Here is a 22,270-nt window from a genome sequence, read left to right as displayed (position 1 = left end):
TTGATCACAACAAGCCTTGCCCAGAATACTTGTACATGTGTCCCTGTCTATTACAGTTCAGTTAACCGGTCTCGTAAATAACAAAGATTTGGTAAATATTACACAAAGAACCTTTAACTTTAACATCTATAATACTAGTCTATTGAAAACATGTTTAGGTCATTACTATACCACACCAAATCTGAACTGTCAACAATCTTATTATTCACATGTTTCTGTCAAGCCATTGTTAAACCATACTTTGGCCTTTACAAGATGTCACTGATAATCCAGATGTCCTTTCTATCCCCCCACCAAAAGAATTTAATGATTCCTTCCTCTAACATGGCAGGAGTTCAGTGAGCAGTATGCCAAGAAGCAGGGGATCTAGACTGGCTTTTGAACATCACTTACAGTGTTCAAAGCCTCTTCGAAATACTGTCATCCAAATTCAAACAACGAATTAAAAAATAAATAAATAAAATAAAAATCTAAAAAAAAGAGTACAGAGAATGGATGACTTCTCAGCCTCAAATGAGGAGAACTTTTTCTTCCTTTCTTAAGTCCAAGCTTTCACAAATGATGCAAAAGTGTTGCGCTAGAGCTATTTTAGCAGCAATACTCAGACGAGTAATATCACATGACTATGGCTTGTGTGTAATCTGACAGATGTGTATTTCTCAGGTAATTAAAGTGGATGTCTTCCAATAGCAAATACTTAGAAGACTACATCAAACTTGTTTCTAGGATAATACAAAAAAGTCACCTCTTAAAGTGATTTTCTTTTTTTCCTAAACAAAATAAATAAATAAGTTTCTACCGCCAGAAAAAGTAAGGTGTTACAACTTCCTACCACACTGCTGTTAGGACTACTCTCCAAACTTAGATCAAATTACCCAACTTTGAGAGTGACTGTTCTGTGTTTTCACTCTAAAACTCTGAGGAGAAGCAAAGCATCCCTTCTTGCCTCTGAATATTGTCTGTTTGAGGTCCAGGCTTCCTCCTTTTCCGCTAGCTTAATGGATTATGACAGTGATGCAGCATGAAGCCTTAATCCCTTCGCCGTCGTCGTCTCCCCTCCCTTTATGTTAAGCCCCTTGACTAGAGAGTGTGTCTAAGTGTGTCAGGTGCCAACCGTAACTTGCAGCCAAATGTTAGCTTGGATGACATACAAAAACAAAGGTGATTAAAGCATCAACTGCTGACAGCCATTAAGGCTCTTCCTTAGCCTATTACCAGGCTGTGGAGTTAATATGCCAAGGAAAAGGATCTTTCAACTTAATAACACCATAAGAACACCAAAAGCAATCAACACTTATTTGCATTTTTTTCCTGTGTAACCCAAGCATGATTACTCACCATGATTTGATCCATATTAGAGTAACAAAAATAAACTAGGGAGTCAGAGACCACTAAAGGAAGAAACCATAACCAGGAGCTGGCTAAGTAGCTCTCTGTGATCTGGCAAACTGGACAGACCGCACAGCAGAGAGGCTCTCCAATACACCACATTAAGGCAGAATGTCACATCAGTGATCATATATCCCAATAATGGAAAATCCATCTAAAAGATGGAATTAGGGAGGCGACACCAGGTAGTAAATCCACTTTTGTCATGTACAAATGGTACTCACGTCATTATTATGTTAAGCTTAACAACAGAGGAACGCACAAAATCTACACCCAAAGTTTAAACTGCTTTGTCTGAGTTTAGATCAGCTGAATATTTTTTATTAAATTTGGCATGTACATCACAATAACAAGAATCGGGCTGAACGCACTGAACTGTGCAAAAGACCTTCAAAGCTAATGCATCTAACTGAATTATAATTAAACATAAAACGAAGTACAAAACCCCTTTAGACGACAGTTTCATCTTGAATGAGGAAAAAAAACAATCTGAAGGAAGGAAAACTACACTTCTAAAGAGGTAAAAGTGTTCTTGTGGTTTTACATCCAGCTGAGGACAGAAATAAAAAATCTATATTAGAACAAAAAGGCAAAATTAGCTGAATGCAGTTTTCAGCTGGCCACCTAAAGAGTAATAACAAAACGTTACATATAATGTTACATTTTGATCATTACCAAAGCAAGCCAAACATCTCCATGAATATACTACTGTAGATGACTGAAAGCAATACAAACTTAAAAAATACAGTCCAAATATGTCCATCTCTTTTTTGTTCAAAAATTAGATACCTTGATGTCCTGTCAGTGGTTTATGAACTCATAACAAACAAAAAAAGCATTACTTACTTATGTAAGTGAGTAAAAATTGAGAACAATGTGTTGTGTGTTTGTGACAAAGAGAAGAACAGTATTTTCTCTGATGATATATTATTTGACAGACAACAACTTGTAACCTCAGTATTTGAGTTGGAGAGTTTTAATCTCATTAGTGGTTCCTGCTGCAAAACAATTACAACCCTGGACTCAGCAAACATATATTAAAGTATAAGTCTACTTTCTCTGCAATACAAGAAGCAAGATATACTGCACAGCAAGGACACTCTCACTGACAGGGAGTCAATACTACTCTTTATAGCCCCCAAAATTTACTGCCTAGCACAGAAGATCTCCTACAAACCGCTGAATTTATTTTTTACTTATTCACCTCATCAAATGAGAAAAACATTATTATGCAAGAGCAGTTATGAATAGTATCAGCCATTTTAAATACACTTTTTTAATGCACCAACTAACGTCATTCCAGACGTCTTATGCTCCATTCAGTTCTGATCAGTATGAGTTACTTCATAATGAAGACGAAGAACAGGAAATGTACTTTCCTTTCATGAACATGGGCTCCCTTACAGTTAAAAGCAAGCAGAGACACACAAATAATTTCTAATCTTTTTATGACCAAGTAAATGTATCTGCATAATCAATGGCTATTAGTCCTTCGTTCCTCAAGAATCAACAACTACAGTGGGGCAAAAAAGTATTTAGTCAGCCACCGATTGTGCAAGTTCCCCCCACTTAAAATGATGACAGAGGTCAGTAATTTGCACCAGAGGTACACTTCAACTGTGAGAGACAGAATGTGAAAAAAAAAATCCATGAATCCACATGGTAGGATTTGTAAAGAATTTATTCGTAAATCAGGGTGGAAAATAAGTATTTGGTCAATAACAAAAATACAACTCAATACTTTGTAACATAACCTTTGTTGGCAATAACAGAGGTCAAACGTTTACTATAGGTCTTTACCAGGTTTGCACACACAGTAGCTGGTATTTTGGCCCATTCCTCCATGCAGATCTTCTCGAGAGCAGTGATGTTTTGGGGCTGTCGCCGATCAACACGGACTTTCAACTCCCGCCACAGATTTTCTATGGGGTTGAGGTCTGGAGACTGGCTAGGCCACTCCAGGACTTTCAAATGCTTCTTACGGAGCCACTCCTTTGTTGCCCGGGCAGTGTATTTTGGATCATTGTCATGTTGGAAGACCCAGCCTCGTTTCATCTTCAAAGTTCTCACTGATGGAAGGAGGTTTTGGCTCAAAATCTCACGATACATGGCCCCATTCATTCTGTCCTTAACACGGATCAGTTGTCCTGTCCCCTTGGCAGAAAAACAGCCCCATAGCATGATGTTTCCACCCCCATGCTTCACAGTAGGTATGGTGTTCTTGGGATGCAACTCAGTATTCTTCTTCCTCCAAACACGACGAGTTGAGTTTATACCAAAAAGTTCTACTTTGGTTTCATCTGACCACATGACATTCTCCCAATCCTCTGCTGTATCATCCATGTGCTCTCTGGCAAACTTCAGACGGGCCTGGACATGCACTGGCTTCAGCAGCGGAACACGTCTGGCACTGCGGGATTTGATTCCCTGCCGTTGTAGTGTGTTACTGATGGTGACCTTTGTTACTTTGGTCCCAGCTCTCTGCAGGTCATTCACCAGGTCCCCCCGTGTGGTTCTGGGATCTTTGCTCACCGTTCTCATGATCATTTTGACCCCACGGGATGAGATCTTGCGTGGAGCCCCAGATCGCGGGAGATTATCAGTGGTCTTGTATGTCTTCCATTTTCTGATGATTGCTCCCACAGTTGATTTTTTCACACCAAGCTGCTTGCCTATTGTAGATTCACTCTTCCCAGTCTGGTGCAGGTCTACAATACTTTTCCTGGTGTCCTTCGAAAGCTCTTTGGTCTTGGCCATGGCGGGGTTTGGAGTCTGACTGTTTGAGGCTGTGGACAGGTGTCTTTTATACAGATGATGAGTTCAAACAGGTGCCATTCATACAGGTAACGAGTGGGGGACAGGAAAGCTTCTTACAGAAGACGTTACAGGTCTGTGAGAGCCAGAGATTTTCCTTGTTTGAGGTGACCAAATACTTATTTTCCACCCTGATTTACGAATAAATTCTTTACAAATCCTACCATGTGGATTCATGGATTTTTTTTTTCACATTCTGTCTCTCACAGTTGAAGTGTACCTCTGGTGCAAATTACTGACCTCTGTCATCATTTTAAGTGGGGGAACTTGCACAATCGGTGGCTGACTAAATACTTTTTTGCCCCACTGTATGTCTTGACTGAAGACATTACTACATCTGGGGTTCTCATTGATATGTACAGAGGAAGAGGGCTAACAGCACTTCAGGAAAATATTCACAGTCCGGCTGTGAATAAAGCAAAGTAAAGTTACAGTTTAAAAATTCACAGTTTCTATCATTTTCTCTGGGTATATTAAAGCCTTTCCACTTTACACAGCCTATTTACTATTCTGGCTGGTTTCTCTTCTTGACTCCCATATTCCCCTTCCAGGATGCTTAAAGTTTGCATTGCAGTAGATGAAAATACCCTAACTTCTTGTACCTGCTTCTCAAGGCCAATTTTGCATATTTCTTTTTTTTTTAAAGAAAAAAAAAAAACAATGCCATCGCTTGCAGCATAAAAAATGTTTACTATATCAGAGGCATGCTGCTTTCATACACAGTGATAAAGTAAGCCTTTCTGTTTTATTAGTTAGGACTTGCCCAGTACTGTTGCTGAGGTGGGAGAGGCTTGGTCTTGATAAATGAGGCTGCTATCTCCAGCAATGCCAGTGTGAGCCTGTTTGTCTATCCTCCTGAGGCAACCTTTTATTCCATCACACACTGAATCATCCAAATTGACAAGAAAAACAATCACAGTGTCTGGTTTGTATCCCAAAATGTTTCACACTTCCAGTGCAATTGCAGAAAAGATGAACTACCATAGTTAGCTATTGTGCTTATTCCCCTGGTTGTGTGGAGAATGGATTTTGCCAGAGTATGATCTTTTTACTGTTGCTGCACACAAGATGAATAAATGATGAATAATGTGAACTGTAATATCGATCATTTCAAAAAGGTAAATGGACTTGTTTTTATATATATAGCGCTTTTCTACTCTACCTGAGCACTCAAAGCACTTTATAAATCTTGCCTCATTCACCTATTCACACCCACTGATACAAGCTCTTTTTTCTATGATTTTTCTAAGTAAGTCAAAGGAAAATGTCAGAAAACCTGAAAACAGTCATCAACTGACTTCATATGTTGGCTAAATTAATAACTATCATCTTACTAAATTCACACAATCAGAATGAAGCTTTTTAGATTAACCTAGGTTGTCACTGAAGCAAAAACAGCTAAATATAAATCAGCAAAAACAAATGACTATGTCAGAAGACACATCATTTAAGATTTAATAATGATCACTTCATGTTAAAACTCTAAGCTCATCAGCTTTCTGTCCTAGTAACAGTAAGCAATTACCTAGCTGTCATTTAGATGACCATGCATAAGAGAAGCATAGGATGTGACTGACAGATGTTGGAAAAATAATAATACACAAAACGCAACACTAAATTGAAACCAGCAATTCAAATTTTCAATACTTCCTACCTGCAGACAACTTACTGTAACCTCAGGCCGACTTGAAATTACACAGTCATTTGGAAAGTTCAGATATTTGATGCCAGAAAACTAGAGAGACTCTGCCAGTTCAAAATGCACGTCTGGGTTTTCTTCCAGGTAAACAGCGATGGTGGTACATTATTAATTTTAATGTAATCCTTTTAAAACAAATAAAGCCAAAACCCATAAAGTTTATAGGCAGAGAAAAGCAGAAGGATGGTAAAGTTTGATGGTCAGCAATAACTCAGGCTTAAAAAGACTGAACTCATGCTGCATATACAGTTATCGTCTCCCTTTCATTGCATGAAACATAAGAAACAATACAAAAACATTATTAATGCTAATCATATTATTCTATTTGGAATTTACCTTTTCTTCTGTTTTTAGTTTGGAGTTTTTGGTGCAGGAAAGGCACAAAGTCAGCCGTGTCAGGAAAAAGAAAACAATGATGCCCAGCACCAATGTGACTGCAGGATGTTCAGGATTTGCAGATGAATAGGCTACAGATTAATTTTTACTCAATACGTGGCACTTCATGTCATCTTCAAGGTTATTTTAGTGGATTAGAAAATGGAGGCATGGTTGCACTGATCCTATTCAATACTTTTACTACCCTGTCAAAGGCTTTTTTTGGTTTGACATTGATGTGAACATCAGAGCCCTGAAGAAACTCATTTTACTGCAGAGTAGTTCTCTGCATTTTTTTAAGTAGCAAAAAAACACCCTATAGGTGATTTTGCTTTCAAGGGCTACAGGACTTTGTTCACTTCACTCATGCATGAAAAAACAGACATGTATGTTAATTCATTATAGTACTCCTTTTATGTTCATTATATCACTTTATATCATAAGATGGCAAAACAAATGAGTAATAAAAATATATACATACTCATCTCCTTTACAAGCTAAATATTTATTATTTAGAACAAAGTAATCAATTAAAAGCACAATTGGCATCACTTTTAGGTGAACATTTATTTACAAATACCAACAAAAAAAAACAAACAAAAAAAAAGATGACGATTGTACCGCATTTTGATCCGGGACATAAGCTGCATGAAAACAAGCGCTCACTCTTCCTGCTCAATAAATGACAAGGGCGGAGCTTTATACCACGTGATACAGAAGTCAGCTGGCAGGGAAAAAAGCACGTGAGAGATGATAAAGGCCAAGAGTGACAGGAGAAAATCCATCCCGGTCAACCACCCAAACATCATTAACGGGAACCTTATACAGCGCTTCCCCATACCCATCGAACTCCCGCAGGCACAAAGAAATTACAGAGGCTATCACTTATCACCTGACCAAAGATATGGCTCCCATCAACACTGTTGAAAACGAGGGATTTTGGAAAATGATCAACACCCTAGACAAACGCTACACAGTGTTGTCCCGCAACTATTTTAAAAATGTTGCACTATCTGCTCTATACACGCAGTGTCGAGCAACGGTGGAGACGGAATTACAAACAGTACAACATTTTGCGGCAACGACAAAATGTGAGACATTTATTGTTTTTGTGTTCAGTCTCAACTGTTACGAAGTTGATGTGCAGTTAATAAGTGCAATAAATATTTATATTGGACAAGAAAATCGTGAGAGAATCGTGATCTCAATTCTAAGCAAAAAAAATTGTGATTCTCATTTTATGCAAAATCGTGCAGCCCTACAGTGCAGCCAAGCAAAGAAGCTTGGATCTTTGGTCAAGGCTGCTGGAACATTTGATGATAATGAATTTGTAATTATAATATTTATTGTTGGGCAAGACAAATGTGTTTTGGCTATGAGCCATTACCTTCCCTAAATCACAAGTGGGCTGATTGCACTGATAACCACTCAGAGTGGAAATAAATAATACAAATTCTAGAGATGCACTAAATGGCCAGGAACCAAAATCAGATGATAAGGCCTGGACCTGTGACCGGATGGTCAGCCTCCAACATGTCTGATGATGAGCCAGTCTGCTTCATGCATGAGCAAAACAGCAATGCAAATAGATCTGTGCACACTCACAGCCATATGCTAACATGTTGTTAGCATGGAACTTTTCAATGTGTGCAAAGGAACCTAATGAGAAACTTAAATAACCTTCAATGACTTAAACATGGATATTTTAATAAAGCTAACAAAGGCAAAGTGGCTAAAGCTAAAGCTCATCAGAGCCAGTTGCAAGCCAGCAGCCTCGGTATGAGCAAAAGATAAAAGCAGTTGTGAGGAAAATTATGGAGATAAGTGAAAAAGTGAAAAGGATTGATGTCATCTTATTTGGTAACTTTATAAACATACTGAATAATGATGCAGAAACCTCACATTTGCATTGTTATATAAATTCGCTTTTGTTTAAAAAGATTTAAATAAGTACAACATTTGTACTCATTTACAGTTAAATATTTGTACCAATAATAATAGACCACTTTATTTTCACTTTAAGCTATAAAGCACTTTATTGCTATAATGACTATAATGAATTACTTTTATTATGAAAATAATAATTTGTCTTCAAGAAAAGTGTTTCTGTTTATACTTCCAGGTATAGTTCTTAAATTTAAATTGGAATTGGACAAGTAAATTGCAATTGGTGTGTCTCTAACAAACTCTTATTAGTCAGTAATCTATTTGAAATGTTCAAGTGATTAAAATTTGGAGTTGAACGTGTTACTATTTTGTATTTTACAATTGGTGATCACACAAGTACAATCACCAAGGATGAAACAGCAGTTCATGCCATATTCTGTGCCAGCCTCTGTGCCAGCCTCTCTCTTCACATGGCGCTGTTGCCTCCTGTGAGATTCCTGACACCCCTCCCCCACCCATCACCTTCACTCAATACCAGGTTGAGATGCAAATGAGGAGACTTCACTCAGGCAAGTCTGCTGGACCAGACGGAGTGAGTCCCCTTGTCCTCAAGACCTGTGCCCCCCAGCTGTGTGGAGTCTTTCATAAACTGTTTATGCTGAGTCTGAGTCTGCAGAGGGTCCCGGTGATGTGGAAGACATCATGCCTCGTCCCTGTACCAAAGACGCCACGTCCCATTGGCCCCCAGGATTACAGGCCCGTGGCATTGACCTCCCACATCATGAAGACCCTGGAAAGGCTCATCCTGGACCAGCTGCGACCCATAGTAAGACCACACCTGGATCCCCTTCAGTTCGCTTATCAGCCTCGTCTCGGAACTGAGGACGCCATCATCTACCTGCTCAATCATGTCTACACCCATCTGGACCAGCCGGCGAGCACTGTGAGGGTCATGTTTTTTGACTTTTCCAGTGCTTTCAACACCATCAGGCCGACCCTCCTGGGTGATAAGTTAGCAGCGATGCAGGTGGATGCTTCTCTGGTGTCCTGGATTGTTGATTACCTGACAGGAAGACCACAATATGTACGTCTCCCACAGTGTGTGTCTGACAAGGTGATTAGCAACACAGGGGCACCACAGGGGACTGTCCTCTCCCCCTTCCTCTTCACCCTCTACACCACAGACTTCAGCCACTGCACAGAGACCTGCCATCTTCAGAAGTTTTCTGATGACTCTGCGGTGGTTGGATGCATCAGCAGGGATGATGAGACAGAGTACCGGGCTGTGGTCGACTCCTTTGTCACATGGTGTGAGCAGAATCATCTGCAGCTCAACGTGGCAAAGACCAAGGAACTGATCGTGGACTTCAGGAAGACCAGGAAACACTTGACCCCTGTTTCAATTCAGGGGGTCAGTGTTGACATTGTGGAGGACTATAAATACCTTGGAGTACACATTGACAATAAACTGGACTGGGCTAAAAACACCACAGCACTTTACAGGAAGGGCCAGAGTCGTCTCTATTTTTTGAGGCGACTGAGGTCCTTCAACATCTGCCAGAAAATGCTGAGGATTTTCTATGAGTCTGTTGTGGCCAGTGCGATCCTCTATGCTGTTGCATGCTAGGGGAGCAGGCTGAGGGTCGCAGATGCCAACAGACTTAATAAACTAATCCGTAAGGCCAGCAATGTTGTGGGGATGGAGCTGGACTCCCTCAAGGTGGTGTCGGAGAGGCGGATGCTGTCCAAGATAAAGACAATGTTGGATAACAGCTCCCACCCACTCCAAATCATTCCTGCCTGTGGCCATCTCCCTGTACAACGCATCCACTTAACACACTGTTTACTGCTACAACTACACATGTTTCTTTTCCAACTATTTATTTATGAGTGACTTATGTATGTATGTATGTATATATATGTATATATTGTACTATTCTTAGTTAGTGTATTGTCTGTCTTGTCTTAATGTTGGTTTAAAATGGAGCACTGTAACAAAAAATAATTTCCCCCAGGGATCAATAAAGTATTCTGATTCTGATTCTGATTCATGTGCTTGAACCAATTCTTTAAAAAGCATTAATCACTGTAACACATCCACATTTTGTTTTGCTTATTGTTCAAGGTTTGAGCCTTTAAACCATATTTAACACATGCTAGAAGTCAGACAAAACGTCTCTGATAAAACCCTCTGTACTAAGGAGGAGTGAATCCTCCTCAGCATGAAGGATTGTAGTGTTGCATACATTTTCTGGAAAAAAAAGATGTGATTTCTTCAGCAGCTTGTAGCTGGAGGGGTTATGATGCTCTACCTCTTTAAAACACCCAAAAGTTCTTCTATTCCAGGCAACACACATAGCGAGGTCATGGTTTTTACTTGTTTTTTTTCCTCTTCTGTAGTGAGTCTTTTGACAGTGTTTTGGGATTGTTATGCTGAAATATTCCTGTTCTGTTGAGCTTCTGACATTGTTACCCATATTTTCGGTATAGCCATAGGAATTCAAAGTGCTATCTCCACAAAAGCTTTTGGCATTCACGCAGCCTTGTACTGCTGCATTCTCACCTCAATGCTTCACTGTCAGAACTATGCAACAATGTGGCAGTTCTGGCCAGGTTCACAGTAAGTGTGCTGGATCAAATCTTATACAGAGAGATTTATCTTCATGTCACCTGACCATAGAAAATAATTCCAATATACAACTCATTTTCTTGTTCTTTAGCAGAGGAAACTAAGGTTTTTTTGTCTGTCTGTCTGTCTGTCTGTCTGTCTGTCTGTCTGTCTGTTTGTTTGTTTGTTTGTTTGGGTGTATGTGTGTGTGTGTGTGTGTGTGGGGGGGGGGGGGTACCAAAGACCATAAAAAGTTTTTCTTTAGTTTGGCTTTTTGTTTGTTTACTTTGGTTTGTTTTTTCTGGTGCAAAATGTGTTCCCCTTGCATCATTACCTTGTTTATCTTTTCTCACTATTCCACTGTTTTCTTTCCTTTTCTTTTGTTACCTGTCTGTGTACATGTTCCTGTTCCACACTATTGTGTGTGGTATTCATTTTCTGATTTAACTTTCTGATCTATGGTTACAGTCCCTTTTCTTCAGCCAGAACACTAGCTCAACAAGTTATGGCAAATACTTAAATACTATCTTTTTTTTTTTCCTTTTCTTTCTTTAAACCAACTTGTCTGCTCTTTGGTTTACATTTGGCTCCTCTTCCTTAAACTGAACGTTAGAATTAGTGGCACTGTGACTTGTTGTTTACCTGCTAAACATAGCTACAACTATGTTTTGACTAATGTTCCCCTGGTCACTAACCTTTCCAATTTCGTACAGGTAAATATTTTCCATGTGGAGTTTCTCATATTCATTGCTTTCATAATTATTTATTGCTTATGTATCAGTGGTTGCACATGGTTTACAGTGGGGCAAAAAAGTATTTAGTCAGCCACCAATTGTGCAAGTACCCCCACTTAAAATGATGACAGAGGTCAGTAATTTGCACCAGAGGTACACTTCAACTGTGAGAGACAGAATGTGAAAAAAAAATCCATGAATTCACATGGTAGGATTTGTAAAGAATTTATTCGTAAATTAGGGTGGAAAATAAGTATTTGGTCACCTCAAACAAGGAAAATCTCTGGCTCTCACAGACCTGTAACGTCTTCTGTAAGAAGCTTTTCTGTCCCCCACTCGTTACCTGTATGAATGGCACCTGTTTGAACTCATCATCTGTATAAAAGACACCTGTCCACAGCCTCAAACAGTCAGACTCCAAACTCCGCCATGGCCAAGACCAAAGAGCTTTCGAAGGACACCAGGAAAAGTATTGTAGACCTGCACCAGACTGGGAAGAGTGAATCTACAATAGGCAAGCAGCTTGGTGTGAAAAAATCAACTGTGGGAGCAATCATCAGAAAATGGAAGACATACAATTGGGCGATCGTGGCTCAAGAGTTGGGAGTTCGCCTTGCAATCGGAAGGTTGCCGGTTCGAGCCCCGGCTTGGACAGTCTCGGTCGTTGTGTCCTTGGGCAAGACACTTCACCCGTTGCCTACTGGTGGTGGTCAGAGGGCCCGGTGGCGCCAGTGTCCAGCAGCCTCGCCTCTGTCAGTGCGCCCCAGGGTGGCTGTGGCTACAATGTAGCTTGCCATCACCAGTGTGTGAATGTGTGCGTGAATGGGTGGATGACTGGATATGTAAAGCGCTTTGGGGTCCTTAGGGACTAGTAAAGCGCTATATAAATACAGGCCAGGCCATACAAGACCACTGATAATCTCCCTCGATCTGGCGCTCCACGCAAGATCTCATCCTGTGGGATCAAAATGATCATGAGAACGGTGAGCAAAGATCCCAGAACCACACGGGGGGACCTGGTGAATGACCTGCAGAGAGCTGGGACCAAAGTAACAAAGGTCACCATCAGTAACACACTACAACGGCAGGGAATCAAATCCCGCAGTGCCAGACGTGTTCCGCTGCTGAAGCCAGTGCATGTCCAGGCCCGTCTGAAGTTTGCCAGAGAGCACATGGATGATACAGCAGAGGATTGGGAGAATGTCATGTGGTCAGATGAAACCAAAGTAGAACCTTTTGGTATAAACTCAACTCGTCGTGTTTGGAGGAAGAAGAATACTGAGTTGCATCCCAAGAACACCATACCTACTGTGAAGCATGGGGGTGGAAACATCATGCTATGGGGCTGTTTTTCTGCCAAGGGGACAGGACGACTGATCCGTGTTAAGGACAGAATGAATGGGGCCATGTATCGTGAGAGTTTGAGCCAAAACCTCCTTCCATCAGTGAGAACTTTGAAGATGAAACGAGGCTGGGTCTTCCAACATGACAATGATCCAAAACACACCGCCCGGGCAACAAAGGAGTGGCTCCGTAAGAAGCATTTGAAAGTCCTGGAGTGGCCTAGCCAGTCTCCAGACCTCAACCCCATAGAAAATCTGTGGCGGGAGTTGAAAGTCCGTGTTGCTCGGCGACAGCCCCAAAACATCACTGCTCTTGAGAAGATCTGCATGGAGGAATGGGGCAAAATACCAGCTACTGTGTGTGCAAACCTGGTAAAGACCTATAGTAGACGTTTGACCTCTGTTATTGCCAACAAAGGTTATGTTACAAACTATTGAGTTGTATTTTTGTTATTGACCAAATACTTATTTTCCACCCTGATTTACGAATAAATTCTTTACAAATCCTACCATGTGGATTCATGGATTTTTTTTTCACATTCTGTCTCTCACAGTTGAAGTGTACCTCTGGTGCAAATTACTGACCTCTGTCATCATTTTAGGTGGGGGAACTTGCACAATCGGTGGCTGACTAAATACTTTTTTGCCCCACTGTATATTTTGTTTTTTTATCATTTCAGTATAGTTTCTACAAAGTCTTTCTTTTGCTTCTTCAACAGAGAAAACTGTTGGAAATACTACAGTTATTGAAAGGTGACACACTTTTGAATCATTTTACCTTTAACAGACTCGACAGTGATGAACTCATTACTATACAGTGGTCCCTCGTTTATTGCGGAAGTTTTTGGGGAACATTTTCACACTTTTCTCTCTTGTTTAAACACTCTCAAAGTTCAAACCTTCGTAGAAAAATAAGTCCAGTATTATAGAATGAAACCAAAGATCAAACCCTGTTTTGAGGGGTTCATATTCAGGGCCCAGAACAGGGGCGGAGCGTGGGGGTGGCTTACGGGGCTTAAGCCCGGGTTGTTTTGTCAGAAGCCCGGGGTATTTTGGAGTGTAATTTTTTCATAGTTAGATGCCTGGCTGACAACTGTATAAAACAAAAAGTACACACAATATTCGAAGCACATAGTGCACACTGTGGGAATTTACGACTGTGCGTGAATCCCCCCCTGATATTGGTATGATCCAAGCTCAGGCACTAAGCGACTGAGCGAGGGGGCGGGGCAGCTGCTGCCCGTGAGTGCGCTGTTGGAGAGACGGAGCCAGCCATACTAAGGAGAGCTTAAGTTTGACCAGGTACCAAAGCAAATCATTCGTACTGTACAAATAATGTAAATATGACGGTGCATCACGAAAGATTGATATGAAACTGATCACTTGACCAATATTACGTTACTTGCTCTTCAAGTGAATCAACAAATGGCAAAATGAAAAGCCGAACAAATGCTATTTTTTTTAGAGTCTTAGCTTACGTGTGTTTATTTCATATTTTCAGTTCTTACCCTCCCCGACTAAATCGGTTTCAGTTATGTACTGAAACATAAGAATGGACATTAGAGGGTTCTTTCAAAGAAAAAACTCAGGTAAATGTTATTTTATATATTATGCTTTGTATGTTGTTCAGTATATTTCTATGCAAAACAAGAGGGATTTCAGTACACAGCAGGATATTCACATTTGTAACCAGATATTTACATACACTTTAGGGAGAAAACATAAAACATTTTTACTGTACAACATCAATTTAGAGTAAATTTTTGTTTTAGATAAATATTGAAATATATTTTGAATTAGTTAAATTTCAGAATAAAGAGAGACAGAGCTATTTTTATCACTTTCATCAAATTTAGGAGTACATGTACACTAAATTTATTGTTAATTAATAAGAAAACTCCAGACGATTCCATTCTGAGCTGAAGAAGCTTCTGATAGGTTAGTAGAGTCCATGTGAGTAAACTGGTGGCACAGCTGTGGATGCATATAAGGCAAAACACAGAGCCTGTTTCTTTGACATGGGAAAATCAAGAGATATCAACCAAAACACCAGGAACAGAACTGTGGAGCTCCATAAGTGTGGCTCAAGTTTGAATACAATTTGGTGCCATTTGCAATTAAGAAATACAGACAGTTTCTCTCTTTACTCTTAAAGTTAACAAATATGTTTTTATATTTATCGATCTAAAAAAAATAAACATTTAGTCTGATTTGATGTTACAATTAAAAAAGTGTTTTTATCTGAAGAGTAAATATCTGGTTTCAACTGTATATTTGATGATTGTCAGCACAAAGAGGGAGAGAGAGGAGAACGAGGACAGAACAGATGAACAAGAGCAGGTGAGACACACATGTTAGTCAAATGGTTGTTTACCAAAAGTATCACCGTATCATAGGTCCTCATGTATCTCGTACCTAGTGTTTCTTTTTAGGTTTGTTATTTTTCAAATTCTGTATTTATTAAGTTCTGCAGGCTTGTTTGCACAACAAGGCTGAATAATTATATAAACTTTTCTCAATCTAAATAGTGTACTTTGGTAGAATTAAAAAATAAGTGTAGTGCAGGTCTATGATGATTTTTAGTGCTATCATCTAGTTCTGATTCTGGTTCTGTCTTGGTTAAGTCCTCAGTAGTCCTGATTTTGAACTGTTGTAGTCCTGTTTTAATTCTGGATCAGTTCTGGGTCTGGTTGAATTGGGGTTTAGTCCTCGTGTCTTGATGCAGCCCTGACCTTGTTCTGCCTTGCTGCTTAATTAAAAAACTAGTTTAAGGTGTCCTGCACATGTGATAAATATTTTTCCCTATATGAAGTCATTCTTTTTTGAACAGAGCCTATTAATCTTTCAGTCATTTCTACACCCCCCCCCCAAAAAAAAAAAAAAAAAAATCCCACATGCATACTACTCTTTGGGCTAAGCCCCGGGTGTTTCAAATGTCTGGCTCCGCCTCTGGCCCAGAACATGGGAATAGAGCAGCTGCGAGAGAATTCAACATTAATGAATCAATGGTAGTAGCAAGCAAGAAGAATGAGTTGAGTAAAGTTTGACTTATCTGACTGTTTTGTTTTGCTTAATGCGCCTTATAATCAGTTGTGCCATATGCTCTGAAAAATACGGTAATTTCTACCTTCCTTTAGCATGTCTAGAAGTTCAACTTTTTGTGCGATGGTTAGCATATTCCTCTGCCTTTGGGTGCTACCGCATTTTATCGACACAGTTGTGTTTGTTGAGAAGAAAACTTACAAACATACAGTACAGCACTTCAGAGTCACACTGCTAGCAATCGAAGATTTATGTAAATTTGACAAGCTGAACGCATTCTTTACTGTAAAGGAGACACAGCACGAGATTGACTGACAATGGTCTACAGCCAGTCAAGACGCAGAACACAATGCGCTGTTAAAAAAATAAAATACAATAAAAAAATATCAGTGAAACAGCGAGGCCGCGAAAGGTGAACCGCGTTATAGCGAGGGATCTCTGTATATAATATAATATAATACTATAATAGACAAAACAAGAACCTGAAAGTGAATCTACTAAATAGAAACAATATTCAATTCTAGTCAGAAACTCTGTCACAATAAGCCAACGTGATCAAAGTCTGCTTCAGCCATCTGTTCAGCTTAAAAGGCAAAGTCATTTGCGATGAGCCAAAGTCCCTGGCTGTAAACCAATACAGTTTAACAACCTTGTAACAAGTGATCCAGCCAAGGTGCAACCAGAAAGTAATTGCTGCTCTGATACTGAACTGTAACAATTATAGCTTGTTTACTTGTTCATTAATATTGACACCATTAGACTTCAGAAATTCTCCAAACATTATTTACTGCAAACAAATGAGTGGATTACCAAAAGTTATGACTTTGCTCTGGCTATGGCTGGTAACTTAAAACCGTTTGTTATGTTTATGTCATAGATTTATCTACCTGTGTCACCAGGGGCTCCAGAAGCCGCTCCACAGTCAAGGTGCGAATTTCAAGACTCTTTGGGTCCCATTTCAATAGGATAGGGGAGGTGGCGGTCGTCATGGTCTCTGTTAAAAACAAAATAATTAAAAGTTAGAAACATAACATAAAATGTATTGGACATGAAAAAAAAATCTTACAATTTGCACAAAGTAAATTTCCCCATGTGCTATTGAAGGTATTCTGGGGTATTTACATATATAATGTGTTCAAAAAGCAATGTTTTGCTGATAATGGTACAGGGGGGCAGAATTAAAAACGTGCAGGTATGTATGTAAAGCCAGCCAGATGATAAGTGCACAAACACAATAGGTTTCAGAGTGGGTCAGGCTTTTGACGGGGGGGTAGCCTTTCTACAGCCGCATTGTGTTGTGGATTGTTTCAATGGAAGGCAAAGTTTCAGTGGAGTCTGGAAACAGCAAATGCTGGCTCTGCACATAAAAAAAAGCTCAGTCAACAATCCCATCAAACCATCAATGAAAGAGTGGTCACTTCTCTAACCTTAAGACACTGTAATTAACTTTAATAATTAACACCACCAGTATAATATATGTCTGCTAATCTGTAATCTACTGAGTATAGCTGTAATAAGTTCAGAGAGAACTCTATTGTGTATCACTTTAAAGGTATTTGTCATTCTGTAGAGTTCTGGCCTACATTTGTCCACACTCCTTTAGAAGAATCTGAGCAGCATTTTGATTACGTCAAAGTATTCAGGTACAAACACTGCATTATTGTGCAACTGTACAATGAGAGAATGCAAATGAAGAGAAACAGTGAAGAAGGAGTGGGAAATGGGATGAAAGCTTGATAAAACTTGGAAACAAAATAAGCCCCAAGTTCAGCTCCTTCAGTTAATCCGACCACCTCCTCAAGAGCTTCCTCTGCAGAAAAGGGCAAAACCAGAAGTCACATTAAGCTCTGCAATATGAGTCTCAACTGGGCAGTTCTTCAGACAATCTGTACTAAACTAGAACTATTTTTTTGAGGGTAGGTTGGTTTTTGTTTTTTGGAGGGTTCTTTTGGGGGGGACTCAGTAGGTTACATTAGGTGAATGTGACTACTGAACAGCTGGTATGGGGGGTAGCAGTCTGTTGGTACTGTGGGGATGTTTCTACGGTAAGCAATTTCAGAATGGGCCAACTGGGACTGGCCAAGTCTACTGCCAATGTCAATGAGGCAGAGGGGAATAAATAATGTGAATAGGAATGACAGATCTGGGCCACAGGCTCCCAACACTACACACAGCAGGTTAAGATAGATGGACAGAAGGAAATGTAGCAACCTGGCACTACTGATAATGGTGGACCTTTATTTTTAAAAAGTTTGCAGGCCTGTACTTATGCTCATGTCATTACATTTTTGTCGCCTGCAAGGAAATGTGAGGGACAATGAATCAGACCTTGTGCGTCAGCTCATCAATCTATCATGCACAGCACTTTGACAAAACCTAAGGGAATGATGAATGTACTTTCTCTGCTCTGACATTTTCAAAATGTAACAAACTTGTATTTGCAGGTAAGAGTAGGGGGCTGGCTGTAATGGCAGAATTCTCACTTACTTCCTTGAAAGACAGACATTTGTGCAACTACTGCTGCAGTGAACATGAGGCAGATATTTTTAAGATCCATAATTCAGTATTTAAATGAGTGCAAGCTTGCTTTCATTGTAATAGCTGATTTTACTAGATGACGTAACATGTGTTACTAGTAGGTTTAATCCGCTGTACTTAGTTGAAATATGAGTAAGGGTTTTTTGCCATTTTCTGGTAAATTCACTCTTAACATCATTATGTTGACTTTGTAAAGGAAGAAACTATACGGTCTGCTATTTAGAACAACATCATCATTTCTACAGTATTTTAAAACACTTAATAATAGTAATGGATTGCTACTTAGAGTCAAGATAATGCAAATGACAGCTGCTCTTGTCAAAACTAGTTAGACAGTTTTTATGATATTAAAATGTTCCTGGCAGAGCTTTGTATGTACAATAAGAATAAGCAGAAGTGATGTGAATGCTTGAGGCAGAAGAACACGCCATAGACGGGAAAACAGCAGCACTGTGAAAAATACCAGTGCCCTATTGTAATGTAATAAACAGTTCACTGGTGTATGTCAGTGTAACTTCTCAAACACCAAGATGCAAATTATTTGTGATACCTTATCTAACCAAGCCATAAAAGAAGGGGACTGTGTCTATTGAGCTATTGGTTTTAAGTCACAGATGGTAGTTACAACTGAAGGGAAAATGTCAAAATCAGTGGTGACTGCATTAAAGTAAAAGTGCTGAAAATAAATAGCCTTTATAAAGTTTATAATAACTATTTTGACTGAATCGGCCGAGTAGTCGATCTGCCAGCTACTTTGATATTCAACATATTGTCTAGGTTATTTGTATTTATAGAAATACTACCAAGCCTTGTAATCATAAACTAAACATCTTTTAGTTGTGGACTGCTCTTCATACCAAACATGACATTTCATATGTCGCCTAGGATTCGTTTAATGTTGGTTATGAACATTTTTCATCTTCCTCTGACATTTTAATGACATTTTAAACACCAAACATTTGGTTACTAGGGTAACCCCATGAAAACAGAGTCTGAACAGCAAGCAGCATTTGAAAGAAAATTAATTGGTTAGTCAGAACCATAATAAATTGCAGTGCAATAATTAAGTCATGCCGATAATGATAGCCCTTCCTGTTTTTACACTGAATTAGTATAAGCTATGGAGAAAAGTAAAGAAAGCATGCTTTCCACAGTAATGACTACACACTACTCATCACTGCAACACCACAAATGAACAATAAATCACAATCAACGTGTGCAAGTGAATAACATTACTATAATATAGCCAGTGAAGGTGAATGTTCAGATGGTTTATGGGTTGTTTTTTATTAATATTAAGTTCACTGTCATCTACCACGTATCTGTAATGCACCTATGTTAATAATAAATCAAAATGTTTCAAAAATAGTCCAAAGCAGGGTTTCCGATGATGCAAAGCAGAAGCAGGAAAGAAAGTAGAAATTCAGTCAGGATGTTTCGACAAGATTACATCTTTCACAGAGCCAGAATATAAACAGCTGAGCGACTGCCATCTGTCAAAGAGATGTCATCTATAACATCATTATTCACCACATTCAGAAGCACAGTGTAACAACAAATATGATGAAACAGAATGATATGTGGGGACGCATTTCTGAAGAAAAAAATCAGACTCTCATGTTTATCAGTAATACAGTACTGCCATCTGACTGAATGGAGTCACATATTCATAGTTTTCAATGAGGTGGCTGGTATTGAGAGCCACACGACGGAACGAACTGGTCAACATTGGACACTTCATAGTACCGCAGCACCAGCTCATTAATTTTCTACCATTTAAACCACAAATGAAGAAAACAAATTACCAACTCCATTATTTCAATCACTGAAAACAATGAAGTCCCTGCCAGAGCTTGACTTTGTCTGTGTTTACATATATCTTACGGAGGATCCTTCCACAGTGAAAACATACAAAGGTACAGGCAGTTGTAAGGATTTTCAATCTGGATAGGTCAATAACGCTCCCTTTAAGCAGGTGAAGGGCACAAAATTCGTCACTGTCACAGCAAGGGTGAGTGCTAATTAGCAAACAGAGGTAGCTAATGTTAATCAATTGGTCATTAGTTTCAGGGTCAATGTGGTCAGAGTTCTGGAGGAGTAGTGACACAGTAATGTATTTTAAAGGTTATATGACATTAATCCAAAAGAACCTTAATTGACAACCTGGGTTACTGATAAGATTTGGTCATTTAACCACTATGCATGTACAGCAGGTGTTAGGAGAAGTGTGCAATTTGCATGCAATGTTATAACACACACGTCACCAGCATGAGTTAACAAACTGAATAGCTGGCAATTGGTGCATCTCATTAGGGCCATTTCAAATACAATTTTGGGCGGGTTTAAAGCATCGGTAGTTATCAACAGCAAATAATATAAGTTTCACCAGGCGAGTGAGATGAGGTTAGCTCTAATTTGCTGTGATTTCAGATATATTTATACATAAAATGGTCAATTAGGGATAAAGTTAGAAAGAACCCTGGAGCTCTTAGTTTTCCTTAATTTTTCCTCTCACCATGCATGTCTGCTGTCACTCTGAAGCCTAGCTGCTTCCTTTCACAATGTATACAGCAGAGAGAACGAGAGAGTAGTATTTCTAGGCTTGAGAGTGCGACACTATTGGACAGCACCATGATAATGTCCCCACATACTTTTGAAATGTGTTTAGTTAGCCCACTAAAAGTGTATGAAAAGGTGTTGTTTAAAAAACAATGAGATCAACTCTTTTGGGACTGGTGATCCCAGTCCCAAAAAAGAATACCCGTTTAACTAACAAATAGCTGAACAGAGGAATATTTGGATATAGCCTTATTTATAACTACCCACCGCTTTGGCAAACCAAACAGGCAAAAACAATACGTAATGGACAATGGAATAAATTGCCATGCCCCAGACTGGGGCCTATTATGTGAGGTCATTGAAAAATATTGATAAAAATGAACCACAAGTGCATATTATGCAGCCACTCTCATTTCACTGCACATTTTTATCTCAACAGTGCTGTCCCAAGATTAAAGAAACAAGTATAAAGTGTTAGTTTGTTAAGTGACTTGCATTCTGTTTCACAGTTTTCATGATTTGGCATCATGCTCTCAACTAACAACACTGTGAAAAGGTGCACACATTCAAAATAGAAGAGATAACATGACACAAAAAGAGTATCATCACAAACAGCTTCTAGATTTACCAGAGATAGCTACAGAAGTGGGACAATAGTTTATCTACTTGTCATTGTGGCACTACATTTGCTACAATTATAGCTTTGTACTTTAAATAAACTCCAGGGTACCACAACACCCCAGGGAGAGTGTCCTCTGTGAAGGCACAGATTTTCTTTCTTGTGGATCTATTTTGTCTAATTAGTATGTTTTACTCAAAAGCATCTCAAGTGTCTTCGACTGACTGGAAAAACCACATTAAAAGCAAGAAATTACCTGCCTATAAACATGATGAAGGGTTTTGATCCAAAGCTACAATGATGAATTGGTTGCTGAATCAATCAGAAGCTACTGTGATAATCTCTTAACTCCAATTTCTTGAATTTGAATATTTTCTGGTAGTCAGTTTTTTTAACCATATTCTGATAGTTTATAGAGCAAACAGCAAACATTCTGATCATGAAAATAATCTGCACGTTAATCTGCAATAAAAATAAATTCAGTCCACACTGATTGTCCTTTGAGTTAGCCATCTAACATTTTTTTGTCTGTGGAGTTAATCATTTAATTAAGGTTATTTGATAAATAGAAATAGAAAGTCCACAGTGACCTTTAAAAAGTTTGTAACATGTAGAAGATTTGTGTTATCTTTAACTGTTTGGACACTGAGAATCACTAAGATG

The 22,270-nt window shown here is 39.2% G+C and overlaps 1 protein-coding gene across 1 annotated transcript in view; it reads right to left on the bottom strand.

Moving 5' to 3' along the window:
* The window catches only part of ctnna2 (catenin (cadherin-associated protein), alpha 2), a 353,288-nt gene that overhangs the window by 301,872 nt on the left and 29,146 nt on the right, over nt 1-22,270 (bottom strand). Inside the window, exon 2 of the mRNA XM_080879193.1 lies at nt 16,779-16,885. Coding sequence (XP_080735319.1) covers nt 16,779-16,880 — 102 coding nt within the window. The 5' untranslated portion in view covers nt 16,881-16,885. The remainder of the gene's footprint in view (nt 1-16,778; nt 16,886-22,270) is intronic.

This window comes from Rhamphochromis sp. 'chilingali' (assembly GCF_963969265.1).
Source record: "Rhamphochromis sp. 'chilingali' genome assembly, chromosome: 4".
Lineage (NCBI taxonomy): Eukaryota > Metazoa > Chordata > Actinopteri > Cichliformes > Cichlidae > Rhamphochromis > Rhamphochromis sp. 'chilingali'.
The sequence above is the reverse complement of the archived record's forward strand: the minus strand, read 5'-3'. Positions and strand labels throughout refer to the sequence as shown.